The 20,041-nt window shown below is 34.3% G+C and overlaps 1 protein-coding gene and 1 long non-coding RNA gene across 4 annotated transcripts; one reads left to right on the top strand and one right to left on the bottom strand.

Moving 5' to 3' along the window:
• Positions 1 to 57: 57 nt before the first annotated feature.
• Positions 58 to 18,480, bottom strand: LOC128680955 (uncharacterized protein). Of its 3 annotated transcripts, none has more exons than XM_053764475.1 (5): positions 18,392 to 18,480; positions 9,136 to 9,220; positions 5,231 to 5,302; positions 2,584 to 2,740; positions 58 to 1,711 (listed from the first exon to the last, which is right to left on the bottom strand). In XM_053764475.1, exons 2-5 carry the CDS (start codon positions 9,165 to 9,167, stop codon positions 686 to 688), a joined length of 1,287 nt encoding a protein of 428 aa, XP_053620450.1. In that variant the 5' UTR covers positions 9,168 to 9,220; positions 18,392 to 18,480; the 3' UTR covers positions 58 to 685. The 3 variants fall into 3 exon arrangements, with proteins under 3 accessions (XP_053620450.1, XP_053620451.1, XP_053620449.1); XM_053764476.2 differs by lacking the exon at positions 18,392 to 18,480 and adding an exon at positions 15,991 to 16,187; XM_053764474.2 differs by lacking the exons at positions 9,136 to 9,220; positions 18,392 to 18,480 and adding an exon at positions 7,032 to 7,267.
• On the top strand, positions 3,372 to 6,512 carry LOC128680957 (uncharacterized). Its single transcript, XR_008405915.1, has 3 exons — positions 3,372 to 3,567; positions 3,628 to 4,038; positions 6,255 to 6,512. It is a non-coding gene; the product is annotated as an uncharacterized LOC128680957 (long non-coding RNA).
• Positions 18,481 to 20,041: the final 1,561 nt, after the last annotated feature.

Here is a 20,041-nt window from a genome sequence, read left to right as displayed (position 1 = left end):
ATTTTAAAAATATCTGTAATAGATTTAAAATTAGTGATTGAAAACGATAAATCAAAATGAAAGAAAAAATCAGTAATTTATTAATACACTTATATTTGTTCTCACATCATACAACAAATTCATGAAACTACAATCACTAGAAACTTAAGCAGTAAAATGGTCAAGTATTGTAGTAAGTACCTCAATAACAATTACTTTATCTACAATTAGATTAAAATATGAAAGTAAGTACCTACTTGACAATTTATACATACAATAAGTAAATTTCGAGAAGTGTCATTAAATTAAATTTCATGTATTTATCTATTTTTAAGTAGCTTTTTAAAATGACAGATCATGTCCGATCAAATAATCTACCTATATACAATTAGGTTAAGTTATCATTGACTAGAGATGCGGTGAAGTTATTCGCTCGTCTACATCACTTCATTGACAATTATCTGGATTAGTAAAGATAAGGTTGTTTAATATCTCGTTAAACGTTAGATGTTGATAATATTTTGTGCTAACTACATATTTTTCAATTACGATGGTTTCAATAACACATAAATTCTTTGCATTTTTTTCAAAAATATTAATGTTTTTTTTACGTTTCCTTAAAATTATAATTGTAATGTATATAATTTATATAATAATACTTCTTGCAAATCACAATTATTTCAAAAACAGTATTTTCAACATGTTTTCATAATTTCTCTTCAGAGCTCTTTCTTATAACTAAAGGTTTAAGTTTACTCCTAATTTTTACTAATCTTTTATTCACTTTATTGGAACTTCCAGGATTTCTAAGATCAGGCATAGATTTACTTTCATGTACTGGAATACTTTCGACTGATTTGTTTAGAGCTCCATAATACCTAGGCATACTGAAATCATTTTCTTGGAACATCATTGTGGATTTCTGTTTAATACTTTGTAAGCTTGTATCTCCTTTGTATTCAGGAATAGCTGGACTTTCAGCGAAGAATCTTGGCAAATTAGTACTTTTAATAATAGGGGTGTCAGGAAGACTACTTAATTTAAGTTCTTCTGTGGCGGATAAAACACCAACCATAGATTTAGATTTAACTAGAGGCGGTTTTTCAGGTGACAAATGCGCAGGAATATTCAAAAACGATGCACTTCTATGTGGCACTCTCATTAATACCTTATTAATCTTATTGGGATCCATATTTTTCAAACTCTCAACCCTATTCAACACAGGCTTGGCTAATCTAGTACCACTATCAACTCTCTCTAAAGTCTTTGCACTGTTGCTTCTTAAAATACCTTTAACACTTTCTACTCGAGGCAAAGATAGCACTGAAGGTAGGTTAACAGATGTAACTGGATCGTAATTGTAAACAGGAGCAGGTATAGTTATTTTCGAGTCATCTTTCATTGTAACTGTTGTGGGCTTAATAACGTCTTGCCTTTTAATATTGACAATATTCATTGTAAGTCCTTCTTCGGTGTCTTGGCTTGCTTTGTCACTTTCTTCTTCTTCCTCAATGTTGAACATATCGTATTGACCCAGTAGTTCATCTTTGAACATAATTTCGAAGTCTGTAACAGGAGAGTTGACTTCATCTTCAAAGTACACCTTGGTTCTGTTTGGTCTGTCTGACAAATAATCTGGTTCGGATTTCGTCTCCAAGTCGTCGAGCGAATTGTTGCTGCTCTTTGCTTTCAGTTCGTGCTCGTCTCTAAATATTAATGATTTAGAGAAAACCTGGAAAACAAAAATAAATTTGCACAACTCGATAATTTCGAATTTCTCATAAAAGTCTCTTTCGTTAAAAACTACATTTTTTAGGTGAACTTAATTTTTTTGGATAAAGTTAGAAATAGATAGTGATTATAGATGCGAATGCCTGTCTATCTGTCAAGCTTCCACAGCCAGATCCACAGGCCGCGCTGCGGGCAGAAGCTAGTTAGTCACTATAATGATGTCAGTTAGTTATCCGACATCAAGGCTTTGCTCACATAAATGGGAATATATCAACTTGTCATTGGTCATTATCTTTTATAGTCATGTTTATTATTGTTTGCTAATTTGTATATATTATTATTTTTATTTATTATACATAACATATATTTATTTAAAGGGTTATTATAGCGCTGAGCCTCGCCAATGAGTTTCGAAATCTATATACTAATATTGTAAATATAGGCTACATTTATTGTCAAGAATCCACCCCCAAAGGATTATAACGAGGGGTGAAATTTTGAATGAAAATCATGACTGTTCCGCGTTAGCAAAGAGCTGACGCGGGCGAAGCTGCGGGAAAGGCTAGTTAAATACAATTATGAATGATAAGGAAATGTTTACTTGTGTAAATGTTTCATGATCGTAAAGTTTATGATTTGAAGCTGTAGAGTATAAAGTTTAATTTTCGTCTATAAATTTAATGATTAAGAGCGTAAAATAAGTTCAGTGGTCGTTCCGAAATGCTAGTAGTTTGTAGCTTTGGTAAACATCATTTAATGTAGAATATGACGTGAACAAGTGCCTGTGAAGGCCTAATTTCTGAATCAATGATTTGATTTTGATTTTGATCTAAAATAAGTATAATTGCCGCTGAGTCAACAACTATTAGCTACCTCGTATAGTTTGTCAGCATGTATCGGCAGTTCATTGACCTCCCTCCCCAGGGTTCTGGGGGGGAGGTGGTTGTTGTTGATCGGTTGGTTGGTCACCACGCTGTCCAGGCTGGCTCCCATGTTTGTGTGGCCGTTCGCGTAAGGCTCATCTTCTAGTCTGAAACAGGTAATTTTAATTGTTTATTTATCAACATTGTTTAAAAAAGAATAGGTAAGTAGACAGAGAAATATATAGACCCCGTCATATCTTCCGTTTCGCCTATACCTGAAAGAGATGTGCGTATTAGAAATACATGAGAAGAGACAGAGCGCTGACATACTTTAATTCTCATCACGTGCCCGGCCCAATATGAGATTAACTGGATCGGGCCGGAAAATCTTCCTTCTCATTTGGTGACACTCGTCCGTTTACTATACAGTTTTCTTGGTCTTTGGGTAAGTGTTTTGTATAACTTTGTGGTTCCCACTATAATACGCTAATTCAGATAGATGCCGACGTGAACCTACGTTGCTTAGATTTTATGTGCGATTTTGTAGAGGAAACCCGGCGGAGCAGCTTTATTATATTTTGTACGTATATTACTTATCTAGATTAAACTAAAATTGATGAATATATATCAAAGGAAATCCATTTAATTACTTAGTAGAAAATTGTTGGTCAATCACAATTAGTATGTAGACATAATTACACAATTTTCTTCACAACAAAACAGGAAACATTAGTTTGTGCATCGGTCGGAACGGACAGTTAACTTCACTATTAAGTTATTAATTCCAATTTCAGTTAAAACATAGAAATTGCATTCAATTAACGTATATGTTAGTAAAGATAAAACTTGATAGATCTTTTCCCTTTGCAATAAATACTGCATAAAATGGATGCCTTTAGGCGACTTGAATAAAATCTGGCACCCGGGAAAGAATGGATATTGTACTTGTTGGAATTTTAAAAGTATATTATGACAGGTTGACGGTGACGGAACAGTAGATAGAGATAGCTATAGACTAGACACTTTCATATCTTCCTTTCCAAAGCCAAATAAGATTGCAGATTTCCGTACTTCCCGGCCCAATTCGGCTAACAAAATATGTCAACGTTCCGTCTCGTTTCTTCTCATGTATATCTAATGCGCACATCTCTTTCTCTGTCTATACGACGAAACGTTGCATTTGAATTTGGAACGTTAGAATAGAAAGAGGTAGCACAGCTAGTGACTGAAAAAAAAAAAATGTAGGTATCTGACAGCTGAATGGTTCGGAATTTAAAAATTTGAGAAAATCCTTTCACGACCAGTTTTCAATAGTTCTGAACTCGTTTTGAACGTACATTACGTCTAGCGTCGGCGCATTTTGTGTTTTTTTTCTATTCCGACTATAAATTATCGTTTTACGGTTTTGTGCCAGCGAAGTTAATATGTATTTGAACAACAGCGCATTATGCAGAGGCGGAAAAAGGTAAGTTACTGTTAATTAATGTTAATTTTGTTTTATTTTTTCAAATAAACGTTGAAAACAGAAAAAGGGTCAAGATATATTTTTACTAAATTAGCTAGTTTCTATTTGAAGCATTTTGTAACTCGAATAAGACGAAGCCTATGTATCATATTTCGTAAAGTATAATACAAAAGCTAATAGGATGCTGTACTTAATAGATTGCATACTTAACTCCACAGGTTTTTTTATACCCACTAAAATATGCCTTCGACTATAGAAATTCGGGCATTCCCTCTCATTCGCGTGTTTTGGTGGCTTTCGGGGTTGTGACGCCGCGATCCCCGGGTCAATGTAAAAGTTAAATATTTTGAATATTAAGCTGTGATATTACAACCCAACTGCTTGAGGTCAAACCTCTTCGGAAATGCATTATTAAGGCTTGCATGTTCTTTAGACGAAATGGAGTAATCCTATTCTAGGGCGGGACCACACATCGTTGCACGATAGAATAATTGTGGCTAGAAATTTTGTTCGCGATTTTTAAAATGCACCTACGCCCAATTCATGCCACTTATGTAACTTTGCGTGACCAGCTTATATCATTGCATACTGTATCTAATATGACATACAAATTACCCATTACTATTGGCCATGGCCTTGACAATGGACTCAATGACGTCAGTATTCATTATGTTACACATAATATTACATACAATAAATTGCAAATAAATGGCATGAAAATAATATATTTCTTGAAAAAGATGAATCATAAAATGACGTTAATAAAGAGGTGATAGGTATAATATCCTACACAGTATTAAACAAAGTTAAAATATATTATATAATATTTCTCAATAAGCTATAAACAACTAGCATTTCGGAGTTTCGTTCAAATAGTAGTTTTGGTAATAAGTTTATGTAGCAAACAATTTGACGACCTCGGTGGCGCAGTGGTAAAGTTCTTGCCACTGGACCGAGAGGTCCCGGGTTCGATCCCCGGTCGGGGGTCATAATGGAAAATGATCTTTTTCTGATTGGCCCGGGTCTTGGATGTTTATCTATATATGTATTTGTTATAAAATATATAGTATCGTTGAGTTAGTATCCCATAACACAAGTCTCGAACTTACTTTGGGGCTAGCTCAATCTGTGTGATTTGTCCTAATATATTTATTTATTATTTATTTATTTATTTAATAATAATTATACTTACTTGTAATTAGCTATTTTCTTGTCGAAACAAAATCTTTCTTCACAACAAGACCAGTACCAGGACTCCAAACAGCTGAAACGAAAATACATCACGGTCAAAATCATTACGTACTAATATTAGTCGGGTAAAAAATCCGACATTTCTTTTGAAAGTTCTTAATAAGGTCACAATTCAACAAAATTCTATATTCATCATAAAATGATAAACATCATTGACGTTAGAAAAATTACTGCTTAAGTCGGAAGCCGAGAACCGTCGCGGCGAAGAAGAAGCGGCGCAACAAACTTCACCGCAGACTTTTCTCCAAAAACGTCAATTAACTAATGTCTATGTTTTATACCTACGTATTATTAGATTATTGCAGCTAAATGTTAGGAGAAAAAGTTATTTTCAGCGTACTCATTAGTCTCCTGCTAGGCATAAATCCTTTCAACCTCTCTCTCTCTCTAACCTGAGCATATCCCTGGATGCTTTCTCAGCCATCAAGCCAATATATCGCTTTTCTTCTGCACTTCGCAAGGTCTTTGGCACCCTTAGTTATGACAGCATTGGCTTGTGCCCACATCCTCTTGACAACACCAAGTCAGCACTGTTTGGGTGTCCCATTTGCCAGGTCCGGGCGGGTATATAGTGCCAAAAAATATATTTATTCTATCTTTTCTTCATAGTCGTATTCCTCTTTGCTGAGGGTTGTGGTCATTACGTGGAATGAAACACACATAACGACTTTCTTGGCACTATTAATGGAGTGGTTTGCCATTGCCTTCTCCATTTCACACACAAGTCGATAATCAACCACTGTGCAGGTTTCCTCACGATGTTTTCCTTCACCGGCAAGTGGAGGTCGATGAAAACTACTACACATGAGTCAGATTGGTATACAAACTCATGTGGTACGAATATTTAGTAGAATTCGAACCAGGGACCTTTCGGTTCACAGGCGGGCGTCTTAACCATTACACCACCACCGCTTGTTCTAATATGGATTTTTTTATGAAAGCATTTGATTTTTTGGACGCTTCAGATGCTCCTGGAGCGACGCAGTGGAGACTGATCTGTGTGGATTGGGAGCTGTCAGCTGGCGAACTATAGAGCGCAGAACAGAAGACTAGGCACTCTCTCGTTTGGGAGACCCGGCTCCGCTCGGGGGTCACTGAGCCGGCAGTAAGTACATTTGATTTTTAAAAGACAAACATTTTTTAAATATATTTTAGATTCAAGATTGATTTATTACATTTATTGAAATAAAATTATTTTCGTCGTCCATACAAATAACTAATTATGTATTTATGTATGTGTATTCTGACCACGCACACCCTGTTGAAACTACTTGCAGAATACAATACCAATCTTAGTATTTTTTCTGCGTCTTTATTTTAACGCACTGTGTTTAACCTAGTTTCTAACCGACTTTGACGAAGTCTAACGTCAACTGAGATGTTAATTTAGAAGAAATGTCACACACATCACGTTTACAAAAAATAAATGTATACATACTCATTAAAAATAATATTTATTTTATCGTGATTACTTTACGGGAATAACGCAAGGTGTCCACGGTTTGGGATTGCAATCCGCAGTTTACCTGATCCCGTGGGATTAATCTTCGATATTATGTTTTAAAATCTTTGAATACAGGTTTTGTTTAAAAAATCTACTTTCAATTATGTCTATGCAACAAAAATTGTTTTTATTTGTTTTCCAACAGAGTACCATAGCACCCTGAAAAAACACTCTTCTTGTGGCAATCGTGTGAAAATGTGTTAAAATCTTTACTTATCACAGTTATTACATTACATACCCTTTTTTCCTAGTGTTCACAACATCATTATCCATAGATATTTTCTTTTCCACTTTGAAGACAATTATAAAAAACTAACTGATTTAACTGATCACAAAATCATTATTATATAAACCCCATAAAGAAATTAGAAAAACTTCTTCAAATACTTTCGTAAAATAAAAACCTTCTTTTTTGTCGTATTTTAGTGGCCAGTTTTAAATCATTGTCGCACTACATTTCAAGTACTTTTTTGATGTACTTAAACGAAAAAAATATATATGAATTAGGACATAACCTAATTTTTCGCTTGAATATCACAAATTCGTAAGGATAATATAGGTCCTGAATATTACTCAACTATTAACAATATATAAGGCACATTTCACACCGAAACCCAAGACTGTTATGAGTCAAGCGTAAGTTTTCATTTATCTTGACAGGTGACAGATGTTATCGACCTTTTCGCACACTATCTCGAGATGGCGACAAAAATGTGTGAATTTCGTGCAAACGTAATGGATTTTACGAAAATCTTCCGTTTTATCGAGGTTTTAGGAGCCTATTATCTACTCGTAACATATCAAGTGTTTGTAAGTAATAAATCAAATATGACATAGAGGAGAAAGGTCTACCGACCACTCGAATCAAACTTGAACTTTCAGGTTTTCTATCGCACAATCGCCGATAACCACAAAGTTTTTCTAAATACTTGTTTCGTAAAAATAGGACCGGTAGACTAGTCTGAAGTGACTAAATTAAAACGAACAAGATTGATTCCTACAGTTATCTAGATTGATCTAACAGTTATATTCTAATAACACAGGTTGTCCTTCTGCACTCTCGAATTTTTTTTTTATACATCCATCTTTTTTTTATGTTTTCTTTGTTGATATAAATAATTTATTCGCCTCGCGGTTCTGGGACAAAACGGTAATAATTTAGAACTTCAAAACTATCACAAAGACAATTTTCCTATGTGTACACTACCTTATTTATGCCACTGAACTTACTATTCCGATATTTTGATTTAACATTAATATTTTTGCTCGCTTACACAGAAAGGAAAAAGTACCTGTTCTTATTATCACTGTACATAAAAAAATTGTACTTAAATAAGTACAATTATTACTTAAATACGAATTACGTAATTATTACGTAAAAACGGATTTTGATGTTGTTGAGAGCTTTTGAATAAATATTCAACAGCTCCCAACAGCATTAAAATCCGTTGCGTAGTTTTAAAGATCCGATATACATAGGAACAAGACGGACAGGAAGCGACTTCGTTTTGACTTGTCGTTGAAGTTTACTATCACTGGGTGAAGTATGAATGCCATAACCTTCAAACTTGAGGCACGACACAGTACACAAGCAATCGTAAACATGTCTAACCATAACAGTCACACAAACGGCCACGTTTGTTTGGCGAGTGCAGACAGACGGACAGACAGTGATGTGCTCTTATCATTGTAAATAATTGTGTTTACTAGTTAGAGCAGCGAAAATTAAATGCAGTGTTGTATAGTTGTAGTGTGTACTGTATCATTGGTCTTCGATAATTTTATTCAAGCCGTTTAATGGCATATTTTTGTTAGCTTTTGCCCGCGACTTCGCCCGCGTTTATCACGTCAATATCTCGGGTTCTAAGCAACGTATCGCGATGAAACCTATACCAGATTTTAAGTTAGAACATCTGCTATACAAATGTGAAAACCACATCGATCCAATAGTTGTTGCGTGATGCAAGAACAAACATACAGAAAGACAGACAATTTTTTTTCTCTAATCTACACAAGACACAACTATATTCGCATCAGTTAATAGTACTTTCACACTATATTATTTTAGCATTGTTTTACTAGTATTTCGTGTAATTCAATATAATTTTTTCCCCACATTATCTATAATTCATCTCGTCAGTGCTTCTTCCCGGTTCAGTTCACGACTGTGAGGCTGCAAAGCCCAGGGTCCACGTAAGAATACCTTAAAATCTTAAACATCAAACCTCCTGGGGAATACAATTTTCGCCTATCAGCCGCCAAAGTCACGTGTCCCTCGTAAGATACACGAGACATGTGGAGTGGTCCTACTCTAGGGCGGAACCACGCGCCAGAATACTCACTACTGACACGACTTGCATATTTTCAGCAACATTGCCGTGGCATAGTGCTCGCCTCCTCACTCCGCACGTATTGTATGGGAAATACCTGAAATAAATAAATATTTACATAAATTTTTACTCGTCATAATTTAAATAATAAATTACATATCCCACAAACGTAAAATTAAAACTGTAATAAAAATGGTCCGATTCAATTTTAGAGTTTCATTAAAACGTTATTTTTTTTGGAATTCTTTCGATTTAATTGTTTGAATACATCAACAAAAAATGAGTTTTATTTAAACATATTCTTAAAAACATAAATTATAATTATAATATAATACCCAATTTTTTTTTAAATAACAGAACAATAACTTTGAATTAAATTTCATTGCATATTTGCCAAATATTTATATAGCAAGTAGTATATAAGTAGTTATATTTGGTCTATATGAGAAAGAAATGTAACATCAAATTAATATTTTTTTTAACTCTTTGTCGAACATTAATAACACACGGTATCTATGATAACAACAGAAGTTTCGATCGAAACGAACCGTGCTAATGATTATATTAGAGGAAACTTTACCTAACACGGTAACTTTACGTGGGTACTGATAATAAAATTACTTTTTGATGGGAGATATAATAAAGTAGTTTAAGTTACACTGACACAGTTCTACATTTTACTAGTTTATTAATATGAGTACATACACATATATTTTTCACATATACTAGCTTTTGCCCGCGGCATAGCTCGCGTAAATTTCTCTGCGAAAGCGGAACAGACACGATTTTCGTACAAACTTTCACCCCCCAATTAAGTCACTTGGAGGTTGATTTTAAAAAAAGTAGACTACATTTGAATGGGGTATTTTGACTACATGCATACCAAATTTCATTAAAATCGGTTAAGCGGTTTAGCCGTGAAAGCAGAATAAACAGACAGATTCGCATACACTAATAATTTTCGAATTCTTATTTATTAAAAAAGTAACCGAAATAATAATATTTTTACGCTTTTTTGCCTTATTTATTTAAATTACAAATAACTAGCGGCTACCTAAATCTTCCTCATAAATCATACTATCTATGAAAAATCCTGTATCAAAATCCGTTGCATAGTTATAAAGATCTTTTATTCTGGGAGAAAATTCTAAACAGTTTAAACAAAAGTAAAATAACAATTTGCACGCCTACATCAAGTGTTATAAATTAATAAACTGACAATGGCGTCATGTGATTGGTTGTTGTCGCTGTGTCTCGTTTCGAGTCGTTTCGATGGTGAGAAGTGAAATGCTAACCCGCACTTCGCCCACAGTTCTATTATAGAAAAGTAAACAGTTTAGATAACCTTCTACGCGACAAGTACTAGAAACAAAACGTCACAACAATGATTGATGCGTAGACCAAATACCAAATGTCAACAATACAACAATAGAACGCCGCGAAATTATAACTAAATGAATGCTGGTTGTATTCACATGTTGTAGATTGTGGAATACAAATACATATAGTAGATGTGTGACTGAGGAATGCAGTAGGGAAGGGTTCTGAACTTCGATGTTTTATGGTTGAGGAAGAAAATGTGAGTGAGAATTCTTTGAGTGTTGATAGCAAATACAAAAATTCAAAAAAATTGTGAATGAGGAATAAAGGGCTAAAGTTCCCGTCCCGCTATCTTCCAACATCGGATCAGTAATTTTGTGCAGTGCGTCGACGCACACACATTAATATGGAGCCTAAAACGACGGAGTAGTGACGCTGCGTCGTCACAATCAGACTGTGAGGCAAAGGCCAAGTGGAAAAGTAAATGTAGAACAGCTGACCTGCTTCAACGCTTTATGACTGAGGTAGAAACCGGAAAAAGTGCTTAAATGAAAAAGAAAAAGAGAGAAAATCTTATCGGTGTGCGTAGTGCACTTTGCCATTTACATCTCATCATCGAGTCGACTCGCAGTGAGACGCGGCTAACCAATCACAGTGCGCCATTGTGACGCAACGACAACCACACCGCAATGTGATTGGTTCGCTGCGTGTCACTTCGAATCGATTCGATAGTGAGAAGTGAAATGCAAATCCGCACTACGCGCTCTGATTTCAGAAATTTTGTTTTTGAAACTTTAACCTGTTAATTGCAACCTTATTTTCAAAAATTCTTAGTATGTACTTTTACTAACCTCTTCCTCGAGTGTTTTATTTATTACTAGCTGCGCCCCGTTGTTTCGCTCCCGTAGAAATTTCGAGATAAAAAGTACCTATCCCATATGTCATTCCAGGTTATATTCTACCCGTGTACCAACATCCGTCCAGAAGATTTTGCGTGAAAGCATTTGTTCAAGAGCGTAAAATAAGTTCAGTGGTCGTTCCGAAATGCTAGTAGTTTGTAGCTTTGGTAAACATCATTTAATGTAGAATATGACGTGAAAAAGTGCCTATGAAGATGTAATTTCTGAATAAATGATTTGATTGTATTTATTACTGTCTATTCTGTAATGTTGTGAGTTTAATTATAAACCTTGGGGACTTTCAATGAAGCAAATCAACACGTGATAACATTGTTTTCCGTTGGACGATGTTCTGCAATCAGACAACCATACTATATTCGTAATCGACACTATCTAGTTAAGAGCGAGGCCCCATTGCTCAGTCGGGCTCCGTTGTGCTGCGTTATGTTTTGTGGTGTTGGTCGATGAAAACTACTATATATGAGTCAGATTGATATACGAACTCATGTGGCACGAGTAGGATTCGAACCTGGGACCTTTCGATCCACAGGCGGGCGTCTTAACCATTACACCACCACCGCTTCATACAGATTACACAATGTTCATTCCCGTCGGCATCTGTCCGAGTTCGGCGATTGTGTGGAGCCGGCATAAGATTACATAAACCTGCACACTAGCGCTAACATCATACTTTTATCACTTTTTATTTATTTATAGCGAACCACAGTATATATTTTATACTACATTTGATAAAGCATTTTATTAGATAGTAATATAGTTTTATAGATCTATAAAAATGTAGATAATTAGTGTTACAGATCACGTGTCTCTTAAACTTATTTATGGCAAATAAATAACTTTTGACTAATGTGCTTGTAAATGATTGATTACAGGGTAGACAGAGCCAAGGATTGTGAAACTCGAAGGCCACGTTTAGCTTCGAGTTTAATTTTATAGCCGCCTGCTTGACGTCTACCCTCCTTGCGAATGCTGCTATTGCCTATCCGCTGATAATTTTACGTGTCCTTTAGAGTGGTCTTACTTTAGGGCGGAACCACACGCCTCGTTTCCTTAGAAAGTATTATCATAAAATTTAGATCAGGACCATACAGATTATAATTGACCTTATGTGTATCCATTAGAGTATAAATCAGATTAACCTCAAGTCTACTGTGAGCATTGTATGCAAATTCTGGCCTACAGTTTTTTTCTTAGATTTAGAAGGTTAAGGGACAGATGGTCGTTTAATTTTATTATTGATGTTATATAAGTAGTTAATTGTGATCTAGTTTATGTAGCAACAACTAGCCGCCCGCCCCTGCTTCGCTCGGGTACAAACATAAAAAATACAACTATCCTTCCTCAGAAATCACACTGTATTCTGGCGGAAAAGGAAAGGGAAAGGATAGTTGACTAGGTCAGAAAAATGTAAAAAATATGTATGTTCGAGATAAAATAAATATATGTATGATAATTATGATAACTCATAGATTAACAATGCCACTGGATTTCAAGTTGGTTGGAAAAAATGAACTCAACCGTCGCAAAAAGCTAAAATTTCGAATTAACTTCCATCACCATAAATGCAATATTTAAGCTATCGAACAAACATAGCATTATTCGCTTAGATGTTATTCGACCGTGACGTCACGTTAGAGTATAATTTACTGTGGAGCGTTTGGACGAGTCCAAAAATATGTCATTTTATTTTTGTCATATCTTTGAAAGCGTTGTCATTATCACAGTATATTTTCACTGGTGTTTCGGATAATATAAAGACCTTCGAATGGTCATCAAATATAAAAAATTTCATCAGTCCTATTTTTCGTGTACAACAAACAGCACATCCAAAATCATTGCATCATCCAAAATTCGTTATTCCCATCAAGTTCATTAGCATAGAGCATTCATTTACCTAGATAATAATAATTTTCCTCATTACCTGCATACCATAACAGCTAATCGAGTAATCGATCTCGATAGCTTATCATGTTGTGTTTGCATTGTCTTAAATCTTTTATATGGCACTCTAAGTGCTTTGATAATTAAGTATTTTAGGTATAATGAACTTGTATTGGCATTTATATAAAATCTAGTGGCCTTCCCGGCTTCGCTCGGACGGTTGCAGTGGGTGCATGGGTAAACAGAAATTACCCGTGGCCCACTGCTTAGTGAAGCTGGTGGGTGAACTGAACAGGTCGCGGCTGATAAGAATAGATAAATAACATATATTTAAAAAAAACGTAGACACAGACAGACAGCGGGAAGCGACTTTGTTTTATACAATGTAGTGAAAGTGATAGAGATTAAAAATAAAATGGTGCATTTCAGGTAGATCTAAAATCTTCTAAAAATTCCTAGACTAAATTTTGTAAACGGTAAATTGGTAAAATTCTGGATGTCAAACCGTTTCTAGTCCGTATAGTAAATCCTTGAGGAGTTCCCTCGTTGGAAGCTGATCCTGGGTGCATATAAAATTGAAAGCTTATGTGATTTCGAGAAATAATTTCTCACACTATAACATCAGATTAGATGAGTGCTAGGTACTGTACTTGTTTTTGCTCTCAGACTTTCTGAACGAGGATACATTTTTAGTAATTTAATAAACCACTTGCTTGTTTACAATAAATTGTTTTAATATGTTGCTATAACGTAACAATATCTTTTATGAATATGATTTCTTTAGAAAAATATAAATATTTGAATTCTTAAAGACTTTTTTATAGATTAAAACAATTTCAATGTTTTGCTCTTGCATAAAAGAATCAGGTAACCACAAAATGATTAAATTTGCAAGTCAGAAGCTGAATGATGGTCTGATAACATGATAGAGGAGTGATAACACCTTGCTCTTATCACACGACACGACACAAGAGGCTAGATTATCTCAGTTGGACTACAATCTGTTAAACAAACAGTTGTGAAAAATTATTCGTCACGTTGATACAGTAACATTTGATTTATAAAAATTATATACATATATATGTATATATAAAACTATATAGTTTTACCTTAAAAGAAAGAGAAAAAAAACAGAAAAATTCTGCAACCAACTTCATGCAGTCAAAAAATGTGTAGTAAAAAAAGTTACTAACATTTAAATACATATAGGTAGGTATACTTCTGTAAAAAAAATAATTTTTAAATATTTGTAAATTTCAAATTGACATTTTGAAAAAGTTTGCAATAAAAAGAAGCCCGTTTTCTCTTTTACATAATTCCACAATACACAAATCCTGTTATATTTTAAGTACATAATAGAATAGACGTGATTCAGTAGCGCGATGCCTACTATCGCCCTTCATTCGCTTTAATTGTCGAATAAAAAAAAATTAAAACATCAAGTAATATTACATACGTTACATAAGTTAAAAGAAAATCAATTAATAAACTGCACTATTATTAACTAGTTATTAATTTTTATCCTGGCCATTGTCGTTGTAAATTACCTTTTTTCGATCTGCGTGTTTGACGTTTGCCTATAAATGTGCCACGACATAGTATAAAACAAAGGAGGCTGAAACAGTTCTCCGACAATTGCTTCGACTACGAACGTTTCGTCGACAGAATAGAGGAGACATTCTGACGTAGCCGAAGCAATTGTCGGAGAACCGTTTCAGACTCAAAATCGCTTCCCGCTGTCTGTCTGTCCCTATGTATGCTTAGATTTTTAAAACTACGCAACGGATTTTAACGCAACAGATAAGTGATTCAAGAGAAAGGTTGTATCTATATAGCTAGCATAATATTACATCCGTGCAAAGCCGCGGCGGGTCGCTAGTAGGTTATAAAGTATAGTATCATTAAATATCACATAACACAAGTATCGAACTAACTTTGGAGCGAACTCAATCTGTGTAAATCGTCCGATTCAATTACTGATATTTTTTTTTATTGTAACAATGTCTCTATCCTCTATCACGTGAGCCATTGACAAGAAAAATAACGCAATGAACCAAAAAACGTAATGCAATAACGAATATCAAAGTTCAAGTGAAAGCACAGTAATTATAGTGTCATGCAGTTATTGTAATTATTATAATCATTGTAATTTGCGAGTCCTGCGCCGGCGCAGTGAGTCACGTCGGGAAACAAAGGGTAATTTGCACATTACTATTGTACGTTGGTCATTTTTGCAATAGTTTGGGCCTTAGTACCTACCACAACATACCTACTGCCCTTGTGATATGACAAGTGTACGAATAGTAAACGTGAATCAGTAAGGAAATACAAAGGAAGTGGTGTCCTGACTGTGATTAATGTGGCTGATTGAGGCGTGTGTGTTCAAAACAAAGCAAAAGTTAGACTTTTGCTTTCAAAAAGCGTTTATTGGCACTTTTCCATATCAAATTTGAATTATACTTATAATAACTATCTTATAGCTACAAAATACTCGTATTTCGCGACTCTGTCCGCAGTTCGACACGTGTGTTCGAGACTTGTGTTACGGGATGCTAACTCAATGAGTATTTTTTGGTATTTTATAACACATACATATATAGATAAAAACCAAAGTCAATATGAAAATGATCATTTTCCATTAATGACCTGTCCGGGGATCAAATCTGGGACCTCTTATTACAGTGGTTATATAAATCATTGACGACATAAAGTTGGTACTATAATATTAATGCAATTGAAACTGTACCTTAAGTTAGAAGTAGCTTTCTAGATCTATACCCCCTGCTGCCACCACACCATATTAGGTACCATGCTAAGCTTAGTTTCCTTGTTAGTCTAAGTACTATTCACAGAACATGATCGACTTTTTAGTCCATATTTAGTTTTGCCTGTCCCAGTATCTATCTGTCAAAGTCTTATTACTTGTCTATTTTCGATTGAGTTTATACATAAAGTATACAGGAAAATGGCAGGCTGACATGTTGTACCGATCTCGAATAAAGTAGGATGAGGGTAGATGGGTGATGATGGCATACACACTCGTATCCAATTGGAAGTGGCGCGAAAAATGGGTTGTCTAAAATCCAGGTGTCACATAAAGTTGATGTTTATTGTGGTGAGTGACCTATGCTACTTTTCGATGCGAACGGAGGCGTCGTCAATATATGTAGTGATCTTTACATATAATAAAAAGAAGTCCCCCCATCGCGACTGTCTGTATGAACACGATAAACTCAAAAATTACCAGACTAATTTTTGTATGGTTTTCACAAATAGATTGTGTGATTCGTGAGACTTTCTTAGTTTAGGTGTACTTTGTTATGGTTTTAAACGAGCGAAGCCGGGGCGGGCCGCTAGCTGAATATAAAATGGTAAAATGATATAAACAACTTCGGTGCGACGTGGCTACAGCCGAATAGAATTATGATTAGTTGGGAAATACTAATTTCTTCCGCGCGTGACACTTTAATAAGGATAATCCAATCATAAACGCAGTTTCCTCATTCCTCATAAATTTAGGAGCAAATGAGATCTTAATGCCAAGTTTGTGAACAACATGTTATGATCATGAAGGGCTGATGCAGAGATACAGAAATATTATACAGAATATATTGCAAAGGTGACCAGTTTAGCTTGATTCATATATAATATTTTGTTTGGTTAATTTTGGTTAAATACTTTGTTATTTTTTTGTCACCATTCGATCACAAACATACCATGTTTATTATTTATACTTTTTGAGCATGTAAGTAGGTATTTGTTTAAACTATTAGAAAAAAAAATTTAAAAGAAAAATGGTAAACCATTTCCCGCGCGATAGGGACCAACACAGTGTAAAAAAATTATTTCGGCAGTTTCAAAAAGAATACTATGTAATTTATTTTATTTACTTCAATTCAAATGAATTCCAAGTTTGATACGAAAAAGTGCCTGTGAAGGTCTAATTTATATAAATAAATGATTTGACTTATATCTGTAAGCACGCGCCGATTAATCTTAACTAATATTATAAATGTGAGAGTAAGTTTATTTGTTACCTCTTCACGCTCTATCTACTCAAGCAATCTTCTTTAAATTTCGGATATATTTAGTTTGTAGTACGGAAAAGGTCATAAGGTATTCCATCCTGAAAAATAATGCTGTTTACGCGGGCGATGCCGCGGGCAAAGGCTAATATAGTTTAGGTCTGTGCACGCGCCGGTTAAAGTAATGCAAAGCAAATGTAACGGCTTCACAATTTAATTCACAAAACATTGGAAATCGTGTTTCGATCGAGTTGAAGACTATGAATGAAACTTTCTAGTTATCGCGTCTCGTATCTCAGAGAAATGAGCGTTTAAATTAAAGAAATACAATCAATTAATTTCTACTTGTGGTATAGTTTGAAGACCATTAATTTAATGTTAATCACGCACGCTGCCCTCAATAGTCTAAATAATAAACTTACACTAGATTTAAAAAGTCCTTTCCTAGTAATCATCAGTTCCTGTAATATTGTTATTCACTATCACTACATAATATATAACAAATCTGCCTGTTTATAAGCTTACTTCTTTTAAACAACGCAAAGAATTTTGATACAGTTTTCACTGTTATTTAGACAATTTATTCCCGAAAGTTTATACCTATTGCGGGCCGGGTCACTGATACGAAAAAGATGTGAGATAAATAGGTCAATCACACAAAATGTACTGGACAAATTTTGATGAAATTTGGCACACGGAAAGCATATAATATGGAGCATCATACAGGGAATTATTTCGAATATTATATAATGCAGCTATTTCTAAAAAAAATTGTCAAATGCAAATGAACAAAATAAACATTTGTTTATAGTTTATCATTCACTCTTTTTTGCTTCATAGACATATTTCCTCATGGCTGAGGGTCGTGGTCATCACGTGGAATGAAACACACACACAACAACTTTCTGGGCACTATTATGGATTGGTTTGCCATTGCCTTTTCCATAATAAGTATACTTCATAATAGATTATCGTTAGTTTCTAATTATTCAGAGTTATATTCTAATATTATACTGAACAAAATACGCATAAAGTATTGACGATGTACAATAATATATTTACAGGTAAATAACCACCATTCAATAGACAAACAGTAACATATAGCAATAGTACACTACGTACCGAATAGAAAATCACTTTATCCACGCACTATCACTGCACTACACTATCGGAGCGCGGTCGGGGAGAAACTGTAGTGCGTGAGTCGTGGCTGTGATTCACTGAATGGGAATACCGGCCGCAGAGCCCGAGCGGAAGCGGGGACTAGGAGGAATATATGGCGGCGAAGAAAGAAATGTTAATAAGAATCTGAAATGTGTCTTTTAATGACACTAATTTAGATATAAATGTAATAAAATTTATTTGATTGATAATATTACATGTGATATTAATTGAGCGGGACACGCGAAAAGCGTAGGTACCGAACAAGAGAGAGCAACGGTGAAAAAACTCAACAAACTGTTGCCCTAACAACATTACAAATTTGAAAAAGTAATTAAAATTGTTTTTTTTTTTTCAAATAAAATTATATATCATTTATTCATAATAATAAAATTGTCAAACATGCAAAATTGATTTGTTTATAACTGTTTAGACAACGTAGTACAGAGAGAACGTTTAAATTCAAATCTACATAAACTTTTTGTTCATTCTAACAACATTATATATGCCCATGGAAAATCGCATTGAATATTTAGCGCTGTCGGCACATCGCGCGTGCCTCGGACCACGGCCTAATATTTTTCGACCGCAATTATTTGGATTAAAAGTTATCACCATTCAAGAACCTGTCTATAAGTAGTTATTAAATTATTACACGAAAAAAAAACAAATAGCGTTATGCATAATGCATTAAACGTTTCGTTATATAAAAAGCCATTTGTATATTTTTCGTGTATTGAAGTCATGAAGACATGAAAACTAACATTATAAGGAATTGATTTACTTTTTACAGGTGAATACAAATATGCTATATTTTTATAACTTCCTATGAGTCGACCGATAAAAATACATAGTTTAAGGTGCTGATGGCCGCACACGAGCCACAATCATATTTTTATCAATTTCTTGGCGAAGAATAAAAAAATATCTTAACAGATTATGCTACACTAGATAAAGAATTTTTGTACAACGTTTTATAATTTTCTATAGCATAATGTGGCCACAGTTGACCAAACGGATTTTGATGGCCACCGTTTTCGATTTAGTCAACTGTTACTACACTGTCTAAAAACTAATTTAAAAACTGTAATATTTCGGAATAGTTTCTAGTGTCATTATTATGTCAAGATATTTTATTATTTTTCACAATAAACTTCAAAAGATCTAGTGTTCGTCTACAAAGCACCTTAAAAGTAAGAAATGATCGATTACAGAAACAACTAGTATTTGTTTTATTAAAATTTATTTCCCATTCAAACAAATACTATTTTTCACAGTTTATCATCCTTGCAGTATATTAATAAGTATGGCGTTATATGAACCTATGAGGATAGATATGTCCACATGCAGCGTACGAGAATAAATTGATTATCGCAATAGCTAAGGGAATACCTACTTCAATACGACATGATGTCACAGAATTTATAATCATATAAAGCAAGACATAGAAGTGTCCATTGATTAAATTAATATATATTTCTTTTATCTACGGATCGTCGGACGTTACATTAGTGATATTTGTTTTGTAGACAACGATGCATTTTATACCAATGTAAAATTTGAATTAAGTCACATAATAGAATCAATAAATTGTTTATTTCAAACACAATC

Source organism: Plodia interpunctella, chromosome 25 (genome assembly GCF_027563975.2).
Source record: "Plodia interpunctella isolate USDA-ARS_2022_Savannah chromosome 25, ilPloInte3.2, whole genome shotgun sequence".
NCBI lineage: Eukaryota > Metazoa > Arthropoda > Insecta > Lepidoptera > Pyralidae > Plodia > Plodia interpunctella.
The sequence above is the reverse complement of the archived record's forward strand: the minus strand, read 5'-3'. Positions and strand labels throughout refer to the sequence as shown.

Coding starts and splice junctions, on each gene's coding strand:
- LOC128680955 (XM_053764474.2), bottom strand. CDS start 7,066: ATGGATAATGATGTTGTGAACACTAGGAAAAAAGG. Junction 5,303..7,031: donor GTGAACACTAGGAAAAAAGG/GTATGTAATGTA, acceptor TTTTCGTTTCAG/CTGTTTGGAGTCCTGGTACT. Junction 1,712..2,583: donor ATGCTGACAAACTATACGAG/GTAGCTAATAGT, acceptor TTTGTTTTCCAG/GTTTTCTCTAAATCATTAAT.